The 23,125-nt window shown below is 40.5% G+C and overlaps 1 protein-coding gene across 3 annotated transcripts in view; it reads left to right on the forward strand.

The window, feature by feature from the left end:
• GALK2 (galactokinase 2) overlaps window positions 1-23,125 on the forward strand; it is a 140,364-nt gene that overhangs the window by 113,277 nt on the left and 3,962 nt on the right. For all 3 annotated transcript variants that reach the window (XM_049611680.1, XM_049611679.1, XM_049611681.1), the window contains one exon: window positions 15,623-15,824. In XM_049611680.1, coding sequence (XP_049467637.1) covers window positions 15,623-15,824 — 202 coding nt within the window. The remainder of the gene's footprint in view (window positions 1-15,622; window positions 15,825-23,125) is intronic.

The following is a 23,125-nucleotide window of genomic DNA, read 5'->3' on the forward strand; positions in this document are numbered from 1 at the left end:
GTTTCTTTATTTGTCTTTCTGTTGCTTCATTATTAGTGTATAAGAATGCAACTGATTTCTGTACATTGATTTTGTATCCTGCAACTTTGCTGAATTCATGTATCAGTTCTAGCAGACTTCTGGTGGAGTCTATCTGATTTTCCATGTATAATATCATGTCATCTGCAAAAAGTGAAAGCTTAACTTCATCTTTGCCAATTTTGATGCCTTTGCTTTCCTTTTGTTGTCTGATTGCTAATGCTAGAACTTCCAACACTATGTTAAACAACAGCGGTGAGAGTGGGCATCCCTGTCGTGTTCCTGATCTCAGAGAAAAAGTTCTCAGTTTTTCCCCATTGAGGATGATGTTAGCTGTGGGCTTTTCATAAATGGCTTTTATGATCTTTAAGTATGTTCCTTCTATCCCGACTTTCTCAAGGATTTTTATTAAGAAAGGGTGCTGGATTTTGTCAAAGGCCTTTTCTGCATCGACTGACAGGATCATATGGTTCTTATCTTTTCTTTTATTAATGTGATGTATCACGTTGATTGATTTTCGAATGTTGAACCAGCCCTGCAGCTCAGGAATGAATCCCACTTGATCATGGTGAATAATTCTTTTTATATGCTGTTGAATTCGATTTGCTAGTATCTTATTGAGAATTTTTGCATCCATGTTCATCAGGGATATTGGCCTGTAGTTCTCTTCTTTTACTGGGTCTCTGTCTGGTGTAGGAATCAAAGTAATACTGCCTTCATAGAATGAGTCTGGAAGTTTTCCTTCCCTTTCTATTTTTTGGAATAGCTTGAGAAGGATAGGTATTATCTCTGCTTTAAACGTCTGGTAGAACCCCCCTGGGAAGCCATCTGGTTCTGGACTCTTATTTGTTGGGAGATTTTTGATGACTGATTCAATTTCTTCGCTGGTTATGGGTCTGTTCAAGCTTTCTATTTCCTCCTGATTGAGTTTTGGAAGCATGTGGGTGCTTAGGAATTTGTCCATTTCTTCCAGGTTGTCCAGTTTGTTGGCATATAATTTTTCATAGTATTCCCTGATAATTGCTTGTATCTCTGAGGGATCGGTTGTAATAATTCCATTTTCATTCATGATGTTATCTATTTGGGTCATCTCCCTTTTCTTTTTGAGAAGCCTGGCTAGAGGTTTATCAATTTTGTTTATGTTTTCAAAAAACCAACTCTTGGTTTCATTGATCTGCTCTACAGTTTTTTTTAGATTCTATATTGTTTATTTCTGCTCTGATCTTTATTATTTCTCTTCTTCTGCTGGGTTTGGGGTGTCTTTGCTGTTCTGCTTCTATTTCCTTTAGGTGTGCTGTTAGATTTTGTATTTGGGATTTTTCTTTTTCCTTGAGCTAGGCCTGGATTACAATGTATTTTCCTCTCAGGACTGCCTTCGCTGCATCCCAAAGTGTTTGGATTGTTGTATTTTCATTTTCGTTTGTTTCCATATATTTTTTAATTTCTTCTCTAATTGTCTGGTTGACCCATTCATTCTTTAGTGGGGTGTTCTTTAACCTCCATGCTTTTGGACGTTTTCCAGACTTTTTCCTGTGGTTGATTTCAAGCTTCATAGCATTGTGGTCTGAAAGTATGCATGGTATGATTTCAATTCTTGTATACTTATGAAGGGCTGTTTTGTGACCCAGTATGTGATCTATCTTGGAGAATGTTCCATGTGCACTCGAGAAGAAAGTATATTCTGTTGCTTTGGGATGTAGAGTTCTAAATATACCTGTCAAGTCCATCTGATCCAATGTGTCATTCAGGGCCCTTGTTTCTTTATTGGCCGTGTGTCTAGATGATCTATCCATTTCTGTAAGTGGAGTGTTAAAGTCCCCTGCAATTACCACATTCTTATCAATAAGGTTGCTTATGTTTGTGAGTAATTGTTTTATATATTTGGGGGCTCCGGTATGCGGCGCATAGACATTTATAATTGTTAGCTATTCCTGATGGATAGACCCTGTGATTATTATATAATGCCCTTCTTCATCTCTTGTTACAGCCTTTAAAGTCTAGTTTGTCTGATATAAGTATGGCTACTCCATCTTTCTTTTGACTTCCAGTGGCATGATAAATAGTTCTCCATCCCCTCACTCTCAATCTGAAGGTGTCCTTAGGTCTAAAATGAGTCTCTTGTAGACAGCAAATAGATGGGTCTTGTTTTTTTTATCCATTCTGATACCCTATGTCTTTTGATTGGTGCATTTAGTCTATTTACATTCAGTGTTATTATACAAAGATATGGGTTTAGAATCATTGTGATGTCTGTAGGTTTCATGCTTGTAGCGATGTCTCTGGTACTTTGTCTCACAGGATCCCCCTTAGGATCTCCTGTAGGGCTGGTTTAGTGGTGACGAATTCTTTCAGTTTTTGTTTGTTTGGGAAGACCTTTATTTCTCCTTCTATTCTAAATGACAGACTTGATGGATAAAGGATTCTCGGCTGCATATGTTTTCTGTTCATCACATTGAAGATCTCCTGCCATTCCTTTCTGGCCTGCCAAGTTTCAGTAGAGAGATCGGTCATGAGTCTTATAGGTCTCCCTTTATATGTTAGAGCACGTTTATCTCTAGCTGCTTTCAGAATTTTCTCTTTATCCTTGTATTTTGCCAGTTTCACTATGACATGTCGTGCAGAAGATCGATTCAAGTTACATCTGAAGGGAGTTCTCTGTGCCTCCGGATTTCAATGCCTTTTTCCTTCCCCAATTCAGGGAAGTTCTCACCTTTCCCTCTCTCTTCCTCCTCTGGAATACCAATTATGCGTATATTATTATTTCTCTTTAGTGCATCACTTAGTTCTCTAATTTTCCCCTCATACTCCTGGATTTTTTTTATCTCTCTTTTTCTCAGCTTCTTCTTTTTCCATAATTTTATCTTCTAGTTCACCTATTCTCTCCTCTGCCTCTTCAATCTGAGCGGTGGTTGTCTCCATTTTATTTTGCAGCTCATTGATAGCATTTTTTAGCTCCTCCTGGCTGTTCCTTAGTCCCTTGATCTCTGTAGCAACAGATTCTCTGCTGTCCTCTATACTGTTTTCAGGCCCAGCGATTAATTTTATGACTATTAGGCTAAATTCACTTTCTGTTATATTGTTTAAATCGTTTTTGATCAGTTCGTTAGCTGTTGTTGTTTTCTGGACTTTTTTTAGGGGAATTCTTCCGTTTCATCATTTTGGATAGTCCCTGGAGTGGTGCGGGACTGCAGGGCACTTCCCCTGTGCTGTCTTGAATAACTTGTGTTGGTGGGTGGGGCCACAGTCAGACCTGATGTCTGCCCCCAGCCCACCGCTGGGGCCACAGTCAGACTGGTGTGTGCCTTCTCTTCCCCTCTCCTAGGGGCGGGATTCACTATGGGGTGGCGTGGCCCGTCTGTGCTACTTGCACACTGCCAGACTTGTGGTGCTGGGATCTGGCGTATTAGCTGTGGTGGATTGGCAAGGTGCACAGGGGCGGGAGGGGCAGGCTCAGCTTGTTTTTCCTTTGGAGATCCGCTTCGGGAGGGGCCCTGCAGCACTGGGAGGGAGTCAGACCTGCCAGAGGGATGGATCCACAAAATCACAGCGTTGGGTGTTTGCGCAGTGCAAGCAAGTTCCCTGGCAGGAACTGGTTCCCTTTGGGATTTTGGTTGGGGGATGGGTGAGGGCGATGCCGCTGGCGAGCACCTTTGTTCCCCACCAAGCTGAGCTCTGTCGTCCGGGGCTCAACAACTCTCCCTCCCGTCGTCCTCCAGCCCTCCCGTTCTCTGAGCAGAGCTGTTAGCTTATAACCTTCCAGATGTCAAGTCCTGCTTGCTGTCGGAACACACTCTGTCCGGCCCCTCTGCTTTTGCAAGCCAGACTCGGGGGCTCTGCTTGGCCGGCGGGCCACCCCTCCGCCCATGCTCCCTCTCGCCAGTCCATGTAGCGGCACACCACCTCGCCGCCCTTCCTACCCTCTTCCGTTGGCCTCTCCTCTGCGCTTGGCTCTGGAGACTCCGTTCTGCTAGTCTTCTGGCGGTTTTCTGGGTTATTTAGGCAGGTGTAGGGGGAATCTAAGTGATCAGCAGGACACGCGGTGAGCCCAGTGTCCTCCTATGCTGCCATCTTCCCCATCCGGTTTTCTTGCGTTCTAATACAGAATAGGAATATGTAATTCTAATAGATTTTGTGAGCTCTCTCATATGTTTAAAATAGATTCCTTTTTTGATTAAGAAACCATGTTGTTTTCTGTTGTTTACAATAAGAATCGTACTGACATAATTGCTAAAAACCTGTAATGGTTTATTTCTAGCTGGAATTTTTAACCTGGATCTAAGGATAACATTACAGTATCTGTGTGTGTGTTGTACTATATGCAGAATTTTGGATATTTGGATATTCTGATGGGGGAGAGGGTCTCTAGCTTTTATTTGATTCTCAAAAGTTTCTGTAATTCTAAAAAGGCCAAGAACCACTTATCTACAGGATACAATTTAAATACCTTACTTAGGATAATTTACAAAACCTTTATGATCTGGCCTCTGTCTACTGCTTCAGTTTTCTCTCTCATTGTGTTTCCTGTTGCTTCTGCTTTTCATCATCATTGCATGCAAGTCACATCTAAGTACTACAGGTTCTCTAAAAGCACCTCATGTTTTTTAATCTCCATGTCTTTGCTCATGATGTTCCTTTAAACATTTTTTTTTAATGTTTATTTTTTGAGGAGAGAAAGTCAGAGCATGAGCAGGGAGAGGGGAAGAGAGAGAGGGAGACACAGAATCTGAAGCAAGCTCCAGGTTCTGAGCTATCAGCACAGAGCCTGACACCAGGCTCGAACCTGCGAGCTGTGAGATCATGATCTGAGTTGAAGTCGGATGCTTAACCAACTGAGCCACCCAGGCACCTCAGCTCAGGATGTTCCTTCTGCCTTAAGTTCCCAATCCTTTTTTTTGTTCTTTACTCCACCTTTTAATTGGTTTTCTGGGCACCTGCTCATCTTTTAAATTCAGCTGGTTTCACCTCTTCTATGAAGGCCATAATCTCTGTGCTCCCATCCCCTTGGCTCACCTGATTTCAGCTTTGACAGCAGCCCACGTCAGGCTAGCAGCTGGTTTGAGTGTGTCTTCTTTGTTGGTTTGGGACATTCTCCAAAGTCACTGAAGGTAACTCATTGCCCAGGCACATCTTTATGGAGAAGTTAACCCCTCTGGGGGCAACAGTGGAAATGTCTGTGGGTAAATGCCCCAGGGTTCCCATCTGCTGGTGGGCCAATTCTGAGGCACCTTCTTTATGTGTCTCAGAGAGGTCTCTGAGCAACTGGGTCCCAGGAGCTGCCTTAGCATCTGTTGCCTTTGTTGTCCTTATTTACGGATTTCTCTCTAGTAGACTGTTATTTCTTTTTTGTTTAAAATTTTTAAAATTTATTTTTCATTGTGGTAAGAACAGTTAACGTAAGATCTATCCATGTAACGAGTTTTAAGTGTACATTTTGTGGACTATAGGTACAGTGTTGTGCATCTTACTTGTTATTTATCCATTTAACTGAAATTTTATGCCTGTTGATTAGTAACTCCTCATTTCCCCTTCTTTCAGCCCTTGGGAACTACCATTCCAGACTTTGATTTTATGAATTTAAGGACTACTTCCTATAAGTACAATCATGTAGTACTTATCTTTCTGTGTTTGGCTTCTTTCATTTAGCATAATATCCTGAAAGTCCATTTATGTTGTTGTATGTTACAGAATTTCCTTCATTTTTAAGGCTGAATAATATTCTTTTATATGTATATATACATTTTTTTTTACCCATTAATCTACTGATGAACATTTAATTTGCTTCCACATCTTAGCTATTGTGAATAGGGCTGCAATGAACATGAGAGTGAGTGCTTGTGTCTCTTTGAGATCCTGATTTCAATTTTTCTGGATGTATACCCAGAAGTGGGATTACTGATTCATATGGTAGTTCTATTTTTATTTTTTTGAGGAACCTCTGTACTTTTTTCTGTAGTGGCTGAACATTTTGCATTTCTACCAGCAGGGTGCAAGGGTTCCAATTTCTCCATGTCCTTGCCAACACTTCTCTTTTGTTAAACTATTACCTCTTGAGAGTGAAGAGCTTATATTATTCCCTTTATTAAAAGAGAAAACTGGATCCTCATCAATGTGTGAAAAAACACAAAACATGAGAGCTTTTTTCTGATTTCTCATGGGCTGTCTTGTGTTTACATGCGTCTGGGGAGCAGAACTAAGACCAAACAGCAGAACTTACCAGAAGACAGAGTTTAGTTCAATGTAGAACTATCAGTGCCCCTAAGGGAAGTGGGACTTATTAGTAACAGTAACAGTGGTTCATTATGACATAGTGACCCTCTTGGTTTACCCACTCTTCACTCTCCAGACAAGAATTCCTGTAATTGAGAGTTTTGTGGAAAAAGAGTCCCACATGCAGATGCCTACAGGGGCCAGGCAGGCATGTAAACTAGTGAGGCTGAGCATCAGATAATTGGTAAGGGAGGAAACTGTGGAAATAAAGTATGTGTATTCTGTCTGAAAGGGGTAGCTCCTCCTCAGCTCCAGTCAACTATCGTTGTGCAAGAATATAGGTTCGGTGCTGCCAGACTTCAGTTTTTCAAGGGAAAGCAGAAATCCAGATCCTTATATAAAAATTCGCAGTTGAAAAAACAATACGCTAGTCAAGAAGGCTTCACAGGGCTGGGCAGGGACCACGTGTTGTTAGTTTGCAACCTTTGTGCAGCATGTGTAGCAAAGGATGTTAAAACTTCAGATGTGTGGGCAGCCTCCTCTGAAAGGCAGCCCTAGGGTCTGGTCAGTTTGCTCTCATCAGGTGTATAAACGGACTCTGCCTGTTCCCAGCACAGGCCTTCTCTGCAGCAAGGAAGCTCTGTGGCTCAGGCTCTTTGCTACTTCCCACTACTGTTCTTCCTCCACCAAACCTGTCATCTTAGTGCAACTTCCACATTTCCAGCACTTGGATTTCTGCTGCAGATCATCACCGTTCAATGGTCTCATAGTTTTGTTTTATGTTTTTTTAAATGTTTATTTATTTTGAGAGAAAGAGAGAGAGAGCACACACAAGCGGGGGAGGGGCAGAGAGAACAGGGGAGAGAGAATCCCAAGCAGGTGCCATGCTGTCAGCACAGAGCCTGATGTGGGGCTTGAACTCATGAACCGTGAGATCATTACCTGAGCTGAAACCAAGAGTCGGACACTTAACCGACTGAGCCACCAGGTGCCTCTGTTTTATCTCTTTAATTGAGGTGTTAAGTTCCTCAAATCTGGAGCTTCTATTTCATATGCCTTTCCTATCATTTGGAGCATGGTGCAGGGCACATAGCAGGTGCTCAAAAGAACTATTGATGCTGGATGGCCATCTTACTCAGGGCTTTTGTCATCACTCTTAGTAGAAGGTAAAGTAATAAAAAGGCTCCTAAGTAAGTAAGTAAATAAATGAATAAATAAGTAAGTAAATAAATAAATAAATCAGTGGGGCTTTAGGCATGTTCCCCATCTACTGTTGACCTACTGCTGTTAGAGCTTTTATGAGGAAAATGGTGCCCAGTGTGTTACTTCTGTCACCGGCTCTTTCGCATCATTTTTTACTAAAGATACAGCAAAATAACCAATTATTTGTTCCCATTTTAGATTCATTGGTTAGAGATAGGGTCTGATCATAAGCTGTGTAGCCATTCTTTTAAGGTAAAAGTGAGCAGACACTTTGGTGTTACAAAAATTGACTAAAAGAAAAAATTATTTTAGCTGATTATGATGATCTATTTCTCTTCCTTCCCTTTCATTTGAAGCACATTTTGTTTGTTTTAGAAATCTCCTTTCTTCTACATCTGTGAAGTAAAACACAGTAAAAATAATTCTGTCATCCGTGATAATGGTATTAGGTACACTTTGGACACTGGAGCTTACTAATTGTCTTTAAGACTTCTTTTAGTAAACTTTTCCCCCTTTTTTTTGGTCAAAGTTCTAGTAAGCATAAATTGCCAGAATAGTAGATCTTCTCTATTTCATTTGTCCCGGAATTATTTATTTCACCAAGTTTCAGTGCAGTTTTGCTACAAAGACAGGGAACTGACCATTTCTTCAGTGAACATTTACTGAGCTCCTATGGTATGCCAGACCCTATTTTAGTTGTTGAAGATACAGAAGTGAAATTAGACAAGGCCCTTGCTTTCCTGAAGCTGAACTTCAAGTGGTGAGAGATAATTGCAAACTGATAAACAAACATATACACAAGATATTTGGGATGGCAGAATAAAATAGGATGGAGAAAATACATATGTGAGGGAGTTACTCTAGTTTGGAGTTGAGGGAAGCTCTCCTTGAAACTGTCACAGCTGAGACTTGACAAGTGAGGACCGGCCACGTCAAGATCAGGGGGAAGAGCATTCCAGCCAACAAAACAGTTCCTGCAGCGGGCCTCAGGCAGGAGCCCATATGGTGGGTGTACTGAAGGCATAGTCAGGAAGTCAGAGGGAAAGGGGATTTTAGAGTTAGCAAATAGAATTAGTACACAAGTGATTTTATTCAGCAACTTTTGTAGTTTAAATGTTTATGGCCATGCTCATTTAGTTCTTAGGATTAGACTCATTAATTATCTAAGGTTCACACTGGATGAAGCCAGTGTTTCAAAGTCTATGTGGTATATCCTGCCCTGAAGCCTGAAATTTCCCATGATAGGATAGGAAACTAGTAGTAGTTTAGGAAAATGGCATCTGGTGTTATATTCTTAAATTAAAGTTGCCTTGGAAATAATCTTGCCTGCATGGTAAGAACAACTTGCTTCATCTTTTAACATAATAATTGCTCTCAAGGATTATAAGAGCTTATAGACAAATGGAACATCCGGTTTTAAAGCTAGCTGGACAGGGAAGAAAGCTATCGTGGATAACGTTTCAGATTTTCTTGGGTTTTTTGGTATCTGCACAGCAAGAGACCCGATGAATTACCAGCACATAATAAGCCAGAACCCTGGATCCAGAGAACGTTTGTGATGTCCAGCCAACACAGAACTGCTTTCTCTCCCAAAGGGTGGTCTCCAAATCTGTTGTAGCCTTTGGCAAGATTTTTATATCACAATTGAAAACAGATGCCCTTTCTGCCCTCTCCCTTGTTGTCTGAGTTACTACCATTCAGAGGGTGTGAGCCATGGCAGTCTCTCATGCACCTTCAGAACGCCCTGCAAGAATCCTCATTAGACATTCCTAGCAGAAGTCTTGCTATGAAACACTCTGCAATAGAGAATAGACATGAGAAGGTGCCAGATTTATGAGGTTCAAGTAATCTGCTTGGTGCATTCTGAATGTTCCTTGTCACAAATCAAAACACCAGTCCTAAGGTTTAATATAAAACATCTCTTCAGGCAGTTTCTATTTTGTTATTTGTTTGTTTAATTTAAATTTTAGTTAACGTACAGTGCAATATTGGTTTCAGGAAGAGAATTCAGTATTTCATCACTTACATACAACACCTAGTGCTCATCATAACAAGTGCCCTTCTTAATATCCATAACCCATCTAGCCCTCCCTCTCTTCTCTTTCACCCTCTTCCCATATGTTCATCTGTTTTGTTTCTTAAATTCCACATATGAGTAAAATCATATGGTATTTGTCTTTCTTTGATTTATTTCGCTTAGCATAATACATTCTAGCTCCATCCATGTTGTTGCAAATGGCAAGATTTCCTTCTTTTTGATGGCTGAGTAATATTCCTGTGTGTGTGTGTGTGTGTGTGTGTGTGTTTCCTACATTTTCTTTTATCCCACATTTTCTTTATCCATTCATCAGTGATGAACATTTGGTCTCTCTCCATAGTTTGGCTATTACTGATAATGCTGCTATAAAGAGTTTGAATTTGTATTTTTGTATCATTTCAGTAAATACCTACTAGCGTAATTGCTGGATCATAGGGTAGTTCTATTTTTAGTTTTTTGAGGAACTTCCATACTGTTCTCCAGAATGGCTGTACCAGTTTGCATTCCCACCAACAGAGCAAGAAGGTTTCCCTTTCTCCACATCCTTGCCAATACCTGTTGGTTCTTGTGTTGTTAATTTTAGCCATTCTTACAGGTATAAGGTGGTATCTCATCATGGTTTTGATTTGTATTTCCCTGATGATGAGTGATGTTGAGCATCATTTCATGTGTCTGTTAGCCATCTGAATGTCTTCTTTGGAAAAGTGTCTATTCATGTCTTCTGCCCATTTCTGAACTGGGTTGTCTGTTTTTTTGGGTGTTGAGTTTCATAAGTTCTTTATAGATTTGGGGTACTAACCCTTTATCAGAAATGTCATTTGCAAATATATTGTCTCATTCTGTAGGCTGACTTTTAGTTTTGTTGATTGTTTCCTTGGCTGTGCAGAAGGTTTTATCTTGATGAAGTCCCAATAGTTCATGTTTGCTTTTGTTTCCCTTGCCTTCAGCAACTTGACAGTTTCTATTTTACAATATTTAAACCTAATGGAAAATATTTAATCCTAAAGGACTACGTAATCCTAAGAAAAGCTAAAGCATACTGTCCCTAATGGACTATATTTTTATCACAGGATCTGACCCTAAAATATGCCTGCATTTTATATACGTGACATTGAGAAGCTATAGTATCAAAAATCACTATAAATTCTTGATTAAAAGAAACTTATTAGATATAACAATGAAATATAATGTGTGGGCTTTGTTCAGATCCTGGTGTAAATCAACTGAAAATTAAACAACAATTGGGAAAATTTAATATGTACTGAATATGTGACAATATTAAGTAGTCATTGGTAATTTTGTTAGGTGTGATAATGATATGGAGATTATGTAAGGAGATGTCCTTATTTTACAGAGGCACATACTCAAATACAGAGATGAAAAATCACATCTATAATTTACTTTAAAACACTTCAGCAAGAATCAACTGAAGCATATATGGCAAAATGTTAATAATTGTTCAGTCTCAGTGACGGGCTTGTGAGTTTACTATAGTATTTTATCCACTGTCCTGCATATTTGAAAATTTTTATAATTCAAAGTTTAAAAGATCTTTGCACATTGGATCACAGACAGCACAGTGATTTTTCAGCTAAGTAGCACTATTTTATGATCACAGTGGATGCTGCTTTACTGTGCCTTTTGTCACATTCAGCGATATATAGCAGTGCACCTGGAAACTAGATGATTTCTTCATAAGTGGGACATTATAGTAAAAATAAATCAATATTCTCCCCTTAACCAGCCCTGCCCCCCATACTCTGATTTTAAACTTGGTCTATGATTATAGGAGGTGAAGTAGCTCAGAGGCAAAAACTGAAACATACAGAATCCTAAAGCTAGTATTTTAAACATTTTGTTTCAACCTTAGTTTTAAAAAAGAACAATCTTAAACTGCAGTTGCTAAAGTCATTTCCTTCCTATCAAAATGTAAATTCAGGGGCGTCTGGGTGGCTCAGTCTGTTAAGCGTCCAACTTCGGCTCAGGTCATGATCTCACGGTTCGTCAGTTCAAGCCCCACATCAGGCTCTGTGCTGACAGCTCAGATCCTGGAGCCTGCTTCAGATTCTGTGTCTCCCCTCTCTCTGCCCTTCCCCTGTTCATTCTCTGTCTCTGTCTCTCTCCCAAAAATAAATAAAAAAATAAATAAATATTCAAAATGTAAATTCAACAACCTGGATTATATTAACATATATAAAATATTGGCACTGTCTCAGGTACATGCTTGCCAATCAATGGCCTGTCTTCTTCCTTCTCTGTTCAGAGATTTTGAGCAGCTGTTACTATTTTTTTTCTTAATATATGAAATTTATTGTCAAATTGGTTTCCATACAACACCCAGTGCTCATCCCAAAAGGTGCCCTCCTCAATACCCATCACCCACCCTCCCCTCCCTCCCACCCCCCATCAACCCTCAGTTTGTTCTCAGTTTTTAACAGTCTCTTATGCTTTGGCTCTCTCCCACTCTAACCTCTTTTTTTTTTTTTTTTCCTTCCCCTCCCCCATGGGTTTCTGTTAAGTTTCTCAGGATCCACATAAGAGTGAAACCATATGGTATCTGTCTTTCTCTGTATGGCTTATTTCACTTAGCATCACACTCTCCAGTTCCATCCACGTTGCTACAAAAGGCCATATTTCATTCTTTCTCATTGCCACGTAGTATTCCATTGTGTATATAAACCACAATTTCTTTATCCATTCATCAGTTGATGGACATTTAGGCTCTTTCCATAATTTGGCTATTGTTGAGAGTGAGCAGCTGTTACTATTAAATCTACCTGTGCTGTTTCTTCAGACAGTGTGTTTTTGCTGACAGTATGTTCCAGTACTGGGTATTGGTAAGGTTTTCTTATCTTGGGATATTTTGATATCTAGACCATGAAATAAGTTGAACTTATTGATGGATATAATAACTTCACATTGCAGTGTGGACTACTGGTGGAACAAAACATGTTGTGTTTTCATTCCCACCTACATTTAACTTGTAAGTTCTCTTTTTCCTTATTTTTCATCCACTTGGTGTCAGTTGTAGATTCAGTAGCAAAGGGTATCTTGCTGTCCCCTTTCTTCAGCCTCAACATTTTAGTAAGCTGTGAGTATTGGCACCTCATTTATTATGATTATGATTATTAATCAACAATGCCTATGTGGAGATATCTTGACTTAGAGTTAGTGTTAAAAATAAAGTCCTAATTGTAACAGTGAACACCCACTGAGCTCCTGTCCTATAACGCATTATTGAAAGTGCTCTGGGATGAAATGTTGCACTGGTGGAATGCATGGGACTAGAAGACCTGCTTTCTGTCTTCAGCAGTGCATGAACTTTGTGGACATAGGAGAAACAGTTACCGCGAAAAAGGTTTGGCAAGCACAAGCGAGTGCCATGGACTGCAAGAGTGGTATAGAGTCAAGAGATTCTTTCCAGCTGGGGCCAGCATGGCTTCCTGAGCATAAAAAATTTAAACTGAACCTTCAGAAACAGGTTAAATTTTGGCAGAGAGAGAAAGGGAAGGAAACTATTTCTGTGTGGTAAATGAGTATCCTCAGGAGCCAGGAGTCTTTGGGTAACTGTAAGTAAGAGAGTTTGGCTGGACAGAGGACCTCCTATTGGGACCCAGCATGCTGAGGGCAGGAATCTGGATTATAGGAAGCACTGGCCAGGCAGTAAAGGTTTGGGGCAGTAACATGAGTAAGGCTGTGTGTTTGGAGCTCCGTCTGGCTGTGTTGGCCTCAAGATAGGTTGCAGGAAGGAGACATCAAGACAGGGAAATCAATTTGGAAACCACTGCAGAATAGTTCAAGTGGGAAAAGGAGTAAAAATGTACATTTGGGTAATGACAGCAGGAATAGAAAGGAGGCATGATTACCAGACATGTTGCAAAAGAACTGACTAGATCTGATGAATGAATTTAAGTCCTCTTTGAAAGAGAACGGGAAAATGCAAGCTGTTAACTGTAAGTTGAGTCATACTTCATATGACTCAATTGAGAATGTTTGAAAGAAAACTTTTCATTTTTTGCTTATTTATAGAAAGGTAGCCCCACCCTTGTAATTATTAAACTTTACACAATCCTAAGAAGGGCTGTTTACTTCCTCCAGCCTTGGCTGCCTTTTTATCCATCTCTAAGAATTAGGAGGACGGTGCTGTGGAGAGGGAGGAAATGTAACCTGAAACTTTACTAAAATATGTTGGTTCATAAATGAAGTGTGAAAGCACCTCCTAAAAAGTAGTAATAGTCTAGGGGGAGGAACCTGGAGGTCAATGCTGGAGGATCAAGTCATGTAGAAAAGGCTCCCTTGAGAGGATGTTCAGTGTCTTTCAGTGGAGTAGCAGAGCCCCCTGCAAGGAGGGAGCTGGGGAATAAATCCTCTGTCCTACTCTCTTCCCTCCCATTTCTTGATCTCCCTTTCTCCAGTCTAGATGGCAAGGGAACCCATTGGTGTAATCACACAGGTCAGCCTCCTGAGGCAGAGAAGTGGGGTAGAGAAGAGGAGAGAGTAGAACTGGGGGTGCAGACAAAAGGGAACAGTCACAGCACACTCTTTACAACATATAACAATATGGGGGGGGGGATGCTTGGAAGAAGATCTTCATAGAATCATAAAATATTAGACCTGGAAGGATCCTGAGAAGTAATTCTCAACGTCATTTTAGAGATGGGGAAATAGAACCCTATAGGGGTAGCAACTGGGTACAGTTAATTGTCGCAGAGCTGAAAAGAAAGGACAGACCTTTTGATGTGCAGCCCTGGATCTTTCCAGTTGGCTAGGTAGCTTCCATATAATCACAAGTTCTTCAGGTCCATGGCACAAGCTCAGCCACTCTGCAAGGGTGAGAATGTTAAGGAGGTCTCAGTCATTATTCAAGGGAACGTGTGTAAACATTATAGATAAAACCACTGCAGTAGGACATGTTCCTGTAACTGAAGTTAAGAATCATTGTGGATAATCTAGAAAGTATAGAAATGTGTTAAGGAGAAAATAAAATCACCCATGATCTACCACAGGGATAATAACTGTTAATGTTTTGGTGCTTTCTTAAAGTTTTTAAAAATTAAAATTTATATAAATACATGTATGTGTGAATGCAAAATTAGTATCAATTGTACATATAGTTTTGTATCTTGTTTTTTCACTTGATAGTGAATAATTTCTCAGATAGTAAATTGTCTTAGGATCTGAGGTTTTTTTTTTTTTTTTTTTTAAGATTTCATTTTGAGAGAGAGAGAGGGTGTGTGGGAGAGGCAGAGGGAGAGAGAGAGAGAATCCCAAGCAGGCCCCATGCTGTAAGTGCAGAGCCTGGTGTGGGACTTGATCCCACGAACTGTGAGATCATGACTTGAGCTGGAATTGAGAGTTGGACACTTAAGTGACTGAGCCACCCAGGCACTCCTAGATTCTAAGTTTTAATGGCAATAATATTTTTTAATGGATATAACATAGTTTTTTAAATGTTTCCTATTATTGGACATTTAAGTTGTTTCTATATTTTCTGTTGCTATACATATGTGTGTGTGTGGGGGGGGTACACATACACATGTACACATATATACATATATAAATACTTGTACTTATCTCTAGGATACATTTTCATAAATAGAATTGCCAGCATAAGCATTTTCAGTGGTCCTTTCTGGTGGGTCACAGTAGAAAGAATATGGCCCTGGGATCAGACATCCTGATCAATATTCTGCTTCTCCAGTTTCCAGATATGTGACCTTAGGCTCAGTCTGCCTCAGTCGGCCTCATTCTCTTACCTGTTAACCAGGGATCATACTACCACCCACACCCCCCTCCCTCCCCAGTGCTGTGAGGAGAACTACATGAAGACCATGCCTTTAAAGTGGCTGAAACATAGGGAGTCCTCAGTACATGTTAGCTCCCTGTTCCTATGGGATGAGTTAGTTTGCACGCATGTGTGTGCACATGGCTGGGTGTGTAGAATGAAGGGAAGAAAATAGAAGACTGTAGTCACTATAAAGAAAAAAGTAAAATTGACTTGAAAAGAGACAAATTTAGACCGTGAAGATTTCTTTCATGGTCTTGATGGTATTGATAATGAAGATAGAAACGGAAGTCCTCAATGACTATTTTTCTTTGCACTGGGCTGTCCAGTAAACACTTCTAACCTTCTTCCCTGTCCTCTTCCTTCCTAAGTGCTCATCTTCAAACTCTACCAGCGGGCAAAGCATGTGTACAGCGAGGCTGCTCGGGTGCTCCAGTTTAAGAAGATATGTGAAGAAGCACCTGACAACACGGTCCAGCTGCTGGGGGACTTAATGAACCAGAGCCATGTGAGCTGCCGGGACATGTACGAGTGCAGCTGCCCTGAACTGGACCAGCTGGTGGACATCTGTTGGTGAGCCTGGGACAGCAGCATGGGGGGGCTGTGGGACACAGCCACGGAAACTGTTGAAATGAATGAAAAAAAAATGCAATATTTTCATAACCTTCTAAATGAAAGGGGATCCTTCCCCACTTCCTATCTGAGGTGTTGTCTATGATACAGAGCTGAACTCGTTCCCTCCTAAATATCTGTAGGAGAAATATTGGAGACCTGACTCCAATAGCTTTATGAATCAGTTCTTTGGAATCAGTTCTTCACAATGCCTTTCCATCTTCGGATGATTAGGTATTTCAGGGAGCTTTTCTTAGCCATGGCCCTGCTGTTACTTTCTCATCATATTTTAATCAATGGTATATCCACTACAATGGGGGCCCTTCCAGCATCTCCTGTTTGGTGTCCTAGGTGTAGTAGATTTTTTCAAAGGAAGGGAGAAAACAGAAAAAGACCCTCAGACCTGATAGTGTATTTGGGGGCAGGGGAGGTTGCTGAAGGAATTACTCAGAAAGCTTTCCAGATTTAGGTTAAGCAATTTGGAGAAATGAGGACTTGATGAAAGCCTGGCTTATAAATGGTTGGTTGAGACAGAAATGTAAAGGGGAAAACTCTTTCACAAAGCCTGAGAACAGCTTCCTTGTAATTGTTAGAGAATGGGGATAATAGAGTAGAATGGTCACTTTACCCAGAAGGGATTTCATTGACCTTGGGAGGACTGAAAGGGAAATTGGGAGAACTCTCAAATGGCTAGATGTTATTTCCACTGTGAGAAGATAATGCAGAACTGCCTGCAATTAGTAATGAAAACAAAATTAACCACTTGGCGCCTATGGCTTGCCTCATTCATTACCACACTTCCAGCCTGAAAAGTTTAAATCACCTAGCTCCACTGATCACAGATGGCATGTGTAACCCAACTTGTAGAGAGACTTGAACATAACATTGATGAGAATCACTCTGCTGACGTCAGAGTTTGCTCACTAATTGCCAAAATGCCTTCCAGAACTTGTTCCACTATAAGTGCTCTTTTCTGAAAATATCAAGGGCCCAGTAAATGGAAGGGATGAATATTATTCAGTTCTGGAAATTAAAAGAAGTGGAATGATTTGTGCAGAAATCAGGCAGAAGTGTCTTTGCCTGGAGGGTAGTGGGGTAGTTTGACTCCCCCCTGAAAAGCGGTGAAGGGGCATTGGTCAACCTCCTGGAATCCCCTAGTGAACCTTCTCTTCCTGGGACTGTCAACCAGCTCTCACTCTCATGGAGCCTCTCATGGGGAAAGAGGGGAGTGACAGTTAAAAATAAATTGAGTGGTAGTGGTATAAAAAAAATCGTGCTATGAAAAAAAAAAAAAAGAAGGGATAGAGAGTATCATGGTTGGATGGGTGACCTTTATTTTTTTTTTATGGGCTCTACATGCATTTTATTTTTTTATTTTTTTCCAATATATGAAATTTATTGTCAAATTGGTTTCCATACAACACCCAGTGCTCATCCCAAAAGGTGCCCTCCTCAATACCCATCACCCACCCTCCCCTCCCTCCCACCCCCCATCAACCCTCAGTTTGTTCTCAGTTTTTAACAGTCTCTTATGCTTTGGCTCTCTCCCACTCTAACCTCTTTTTTTTTTTTCCTTCCCCTCCCCCATGGGTTTCTGTTAAGTTTCTCAGAATCCACATAAGAGTGAAAACATATGGTATCTGTCTTTCTCTGTATGGCTTATTTCACTTAGCATAACACTCTCCAGTTTGGATGGGTGACCTTTATAGGAAGAGTTGAGGAAGGCTTCTCTGAGATGATGATGTTTGAGTGGAGACCTGAGGACATGAAGAAATGAGAATAGCAAGTGCATAGGCCCAGAGGTGGGGATGTGGCTGTCACATGTGAGGAAGAGCTGGACAACTCGTAGGCTGGAGGGCAGTAAAGGAGAGAGTAGCAGGTGATGAAGTTGGGGTGGGGGGGAGTGGGGAGGCACAGCACAGGGCCCTCCTAGGCCACTGGAAGGACTTTGGCTTTGGGTGTGGAAAGGTGGCAGTGGAAGTGCTAAGTGATCCCATGCAAGGCGTGCCTTGAAGGAAGATTCAGGATAATTGTTGTGTGGGTGAAAGACAGGAATCAAGATGACTCCTGGGTGTTTGGCCTGAAAAAGTTTGCTTGTTTCTGTCAAAGCCACATTTTGGGAAGCCATTTCACATTTTGGGGGGCAGAATTCTCTCATAGTGCCATAAGGTAAGAAAGAAAGTGGGAGGGGTCCTTCAAGACCTGAGCAGGCACTAGGAGGTGAAATGATTTGAACAAGTAAATGTATTGAGTTGGTGTGAAAGGTCTGGTTCCTCATCCAGTGCTTTTGCCATGCCTCTCTCTCTCCCCTGAGTTTACTGAGATATGATTATGTTGGAATGTGGGTCATTTTCCTTTCCGGCTTTCAAACTTTAATAATGGAGGTTTGTGTTGTCCTAGTGTGCAGCATGTGAACACTGGACAAAGCCATGTTGAGCGGGGGAGGCAGTGTGTGGAGTAGGAGGACAACTGAGTTGAAGTTAAGAAGGTTGAGTTCCAGCTCTGCCACTTTTCCTTCTGAGCTCTGTGATTTTGCACTGTTGTCTTGTTTTATGACCTCCTGTGTCTTTTTCTGTTCTAACCATCTATAGGTCTCTCTCTCTCTCTCTTTTTTTTTTTTTTTTAATGTGGCTCCAGTGAGGGATCTAATGGCTAGGTCTTAAAAGAGTTTAGAAGAGCACCTTTTATTATTATTTTTATTTGTTTTTGGAAAGTCCTTTCTTAATGCCTTGACACTCAAATTTAACACTTAAATTAACACTTATTTTTTTTTTAATTTATTCATTTTGAGAGAGAGAGAGCATGAGAGACAGAGAGAGAGGGAGAGAGAGAATCCCAAGCTCCCATGGTCCGCACAGAGCCCGAGGCAGGGCTCGATCTCACGAACAGGCAAGATCATGACCTGAGCCAAGATCGAGAGTCCGACAGACACTTAACTGCATCACCCAGGCATCCCTAAACACTTAATTTCTCAAAGTATTTCTGTCTAGCTCATTTCCATCAGCTGCATTTCTTTTTTATTTTTAATGTTTATTTTGCAAGAGAGAGAGAGAGAGTATACGTGTGTGTGCATGGGGGCGGGCCACAGAGAGAGAGAGAGAGAGAGAGAGAGAGAGAGAGAGTCCTAAGAAGGCTCTGCTCTGTCAGCACAGAGCCTGATGCAGGGCTCAATCCCATGAACCTTGAGATCATGATCTGAGCCAAAACTAAGAGTTGGACACCTAACTGACTAAGCCATCCAGGCGCCCCTGCTATATTGCTTTTCTGAGGAAAATTCAGTTGTGTCTAGTATAAGGAGCTCATTCTCTTTTTTATGGGCTTTTTTTATTTAGAAAGTCAATTGCAAACCATCAAAATTAGTTTCTACTTATTCCAGAATCATATAGGGGTCAAGTTTCCCATATTGAAAGATTACCTTTTGTTGTGTTGTAAATATTGGCCAGAATAGTTGTCTGGTCCCTAAACTTCTGATTTAATTAATGTTTTCTTTGTTGTCACTGTGACCAGCAGATAGTCTCCAAATGTTCCAACTGGTTGCCAGTTACTAAAAGGTCCTACGTGGCAGAGCAACCTCCTAGGAGGACAGACTGGGGGAACTAAGTAGATGCAGTCATTGATGCCATTCCTCCCTACAGCCAGCAAATGCTTTGCCCCAGGGTATTTGTGTCCTATGTGGCACTGAAGTCTAAACTCCGCTTTCAAAAGCTCTTGACACGTGTGTGTGTGTGTGTGTGTGTGTGTGTGTATAAGGGGAAAGAGGAAGGAATGCAGAAGAATGAAAAAGATAGTGGTGAGATGGGATGGTTAAAAGTGAGAGAGAAAGACGGATAATAGAGATTCGTGGAGGGTAAATGAGTAGAAAGGTTCAAATGCAAAACGAGATGCCCTTAAGCCCTAGTTCCTCCTGAAGCTTCATGACTGTAGCACTGGGCTAGGCAGGGGAGGTGCTGGATGTGCTGGGAAGGGCCCTGGCAAGGCCTGGGCCACTGGTACCATAAAGTCAACCTCTGGTAGAGTATTCTTTTAAGTCACGATCATCTCCACACTTCCCTGTCCCCTTTAAAAGTGTTAACACCAGTGGGGAAGGCATGATTAAGACTGGGCAGCCTTAGATGGTTGGTTGCCTTCCAGAGACCAGACGAGGGAGGAGGGAAGCTTAAATGGGTTCAAGGAGCAACAAGGCCAAAGACAAGTCTTTACTTCCAGGTCTACTTGTGACACTTTAAAATTCCTTTAGTTTTCCTGAAGGCCTGCTTGGAAACTATTTGCATGAAAACACAACTAATTGATTGAGTGAATGAAGGATTTTAATGCCTAGATACTTAGGGCACTACATACAAGCTAAAATTTTTTTTTTTAGTTTCATTTTTAAAACTTTTTATTTAATGTCCAGTTAGTCAACATATGGTGTAATATTAGTTTCAGGAGTAGAATTTAGGGATTCATCACTTATATACAACAGCCAGTGCTCATTACAGCAAGTGCCCTCCTTAATCCCCATCACCTATTTAACTCTTTCCCCCACTCCCCTCCCCTCTGGTAACCATCAGTTTGCTCTCTCTTGTTAACAGTCTGTTTCTTTGTTTGCCTCTCTGTCTCTCTCTCTTTTTATTCCCCTTTGCTCATTTGTTGTTTCTTAAATTCCACATATGAGTGAGACTATACAGTATTTGTCTTTCTCTGACTTATTTCGCTTAGCCTTATACTCTCTAGCTCTATCCATGTCATTGCAAATGGAAGGATTTCATTCTTTTTTATGGGTAATATTCCAGTGTGTGTGTGTGTGTGTGTGTGTGTGTGTGTACATACATACCACGTCTTCTTTATACATTCATCAATGGATGGACACTTGGACTGCTTCCAGAACTTGGCTATTATAGATAATGCATGTATAACTTTGAATTAGTGTTTTTGCATTCTGTAGGTAAATACCTAGTAGATTGCTGGATCATAGGGTAGTTCTATTTTTAACTTTTGAGGAACCTCCATACTGTTTTCCAGAGTGGCTACACCACTTTGCATTCCCACCAACAGTGCAAGAGGGTTCCCCTTTCTCTTCATCCCCTCCAACACCTGTCATACAAACTGAAATCTTATTGTGATCTGAGCTAGACTATATTCAAAAGGCATCTCTAGGTAGCTAGCCTATAGGAAAATGTGTAAGAAGCTGCTATATGACCCAAGCAGAGAAAAGAGGGGGAAAAGAAAGGATAGAAGAGATCACTGACACTTGCTCTGTTTGTCAGTTGAGCTTTTCACTGCTCTTTAAGAGAAAATCAGTTTAGCATTCAAAGAAAGGGCCAGGGAGGGAGAAGGAAACTACATTCATGCTGTTAAGCTGTTTATTATTTTTATTAAACTAATGTTAGAAAACCTCAATTATGTGAAACAAAGTATAATAGTGAGAGAATAAGATGAAACTTGCCCAATTATAAAATAATTCTTCTAAATGAACAAAATGTAAATTTTAAGAAACGGCTAAATTTTAAAGTAGGATTCGTTGAGAAACACAAAGTAATTTTCAAACCAAGTCAGTTATATATGAGATAGCTCATTTGTTATCAATTTTCCTAGTTAAACTTAAGAAAAAATAGTTAATGTCTTTTATTTCTGTTTTGACACTTGCTGAAATTAGAGACCTCATTGCTGCATCATTGCCAAAGCTATTAAGGGAAATGAATGACAAATGTTAATAGGCTAACAAAGATTACAAAAGTTAATTTGCTGTCTTCCTCAGAAATCTTTTCAAACTTTACTCCATGGCTATGCTGCTCAGCCTTTTGCACCCATTCTCCTGAGCAGGTCAGGGGAGAATGAAGTGTAAACTCCTATTTGTATGTTTCCTTCCCCATGATCTTGAGGCTAATCTTTACACTCTACCAAATAAAGGGACAAGACCCTTTCCACTGTGCTTAGGGGCTCACTTCTCTTTGGGCCCCTGTCTTCCGCTTACTGTCCTCTCCACCCCGCTAACCCTGTTCATATATATATATGCCCTTTGCAGAAACCAGCTCATCTTTCAGGGCCTTTAGTAGCTTACGTTTCTCAAACAGACTTGTAGTTACATTTTCTTATACTTTCTCATTTGAACAGTATTTGAAGTCTGTGGTTTCTTGAATCTAAAGCAATCTGAGTGTTTCTAACTTGGCTGCAAAAGTCATAGAAATTCTTCTGGAAGTTCTGTTTTCCTGAGATTCTAGCCGGAAGATTCTAGGCTTTAGAGCAGAAGCTAGAAGGCTTTCCAGATATAAGATATATTACTGACAGGTTATATTTATATATAATATATATATGTGAGCTGTCTCACATATAATTAAAAGTTGTTTTACATACTTCAAGAAATTCTTTTTTAAAATTTAGCCATTTCGAGGGGCACCTGGGTAGCTCAGTCAGTTAAGCGTCCAACTTTGGCTCAGGTCATGATCTCATGGTTAGTGAGTTCAAGCCCCATGTTGGGTTCTGTGCTGACAGCTTGGAGCCTGAAGCCTGCTTCGGATTCTGTGTCTCCCTCTGTCTCTGCCCCTTCCCTGCTTGTGCTCTCTCTCTCTCAAAAATAAATAAATAAACTTTAAAAATAAAAACAAATAAAATTTAGCCATCTCTTAAAAAATGCATTTTGTTCATTCAAAATGATATTTTATAATTGGGTGGACATTATCTCTTCATTATTGTACTCTGTTTCACATAATTGAAGTTTTCTAACACTGATTTAATAAAAAAATAAACAGACTGGGTATGTATTTTGATATTTTAAAGCAAGTGTAGTAATCCCAACAGCTATTACAACCTACCAAATGTCTAGAATTGTGCTGGGCTGGGCCTGGAGAGATATAACCTCTCCCTTAATTAAAAATATTCTGAATTAATACCCATTTGTATAATATACAAATATTTTGAAATAAATAAAGTTGAATTGAAATACGAGGCACAATCCCTTCCTTCTTTCCTTCTTTGTAGCAAGGCTGTGTTTACTGGATCTCCCTCCACCCTCCCCCCACCCCCACCCCCACCACGCCCTGCTTTTTTCTGTGCCTTGTATCTTAGTAGGTGCTTTATGGTCCAATCAGCTCATTTAAAGTAGGAAATTTTAGCCAGGCTATATTGGATGCCTGGAAAGTTAGTTATATGATTATTTTTCAGCGATAAAAGGATCAAACGGAGCATTCTATAATCTGCCTAACTCCTCTTGCCTTTGTTTCGTAGATCATACTAATAAAGGCAAAGGCTGCTTTGGTTGTTTTGACCAACCCTTCCACATTATT

The sequence above is a fragment of the Panthera uncia genome, assembly GCF_023721935.1.
Source record: "Panthera uncia isolate 11264 chromosome B3 unlocalized genomic scaffold, Puncia_PCG_1.0 HiC_scaffold_1, whole genome shotgun sequence".
NCBI classification, from domain to species: domain Eukaryota; kingdom Metazoa; phylum Chordata; class Mammalia; order Carnivora; family Felidae; genus Panthera; species Panthera uncia.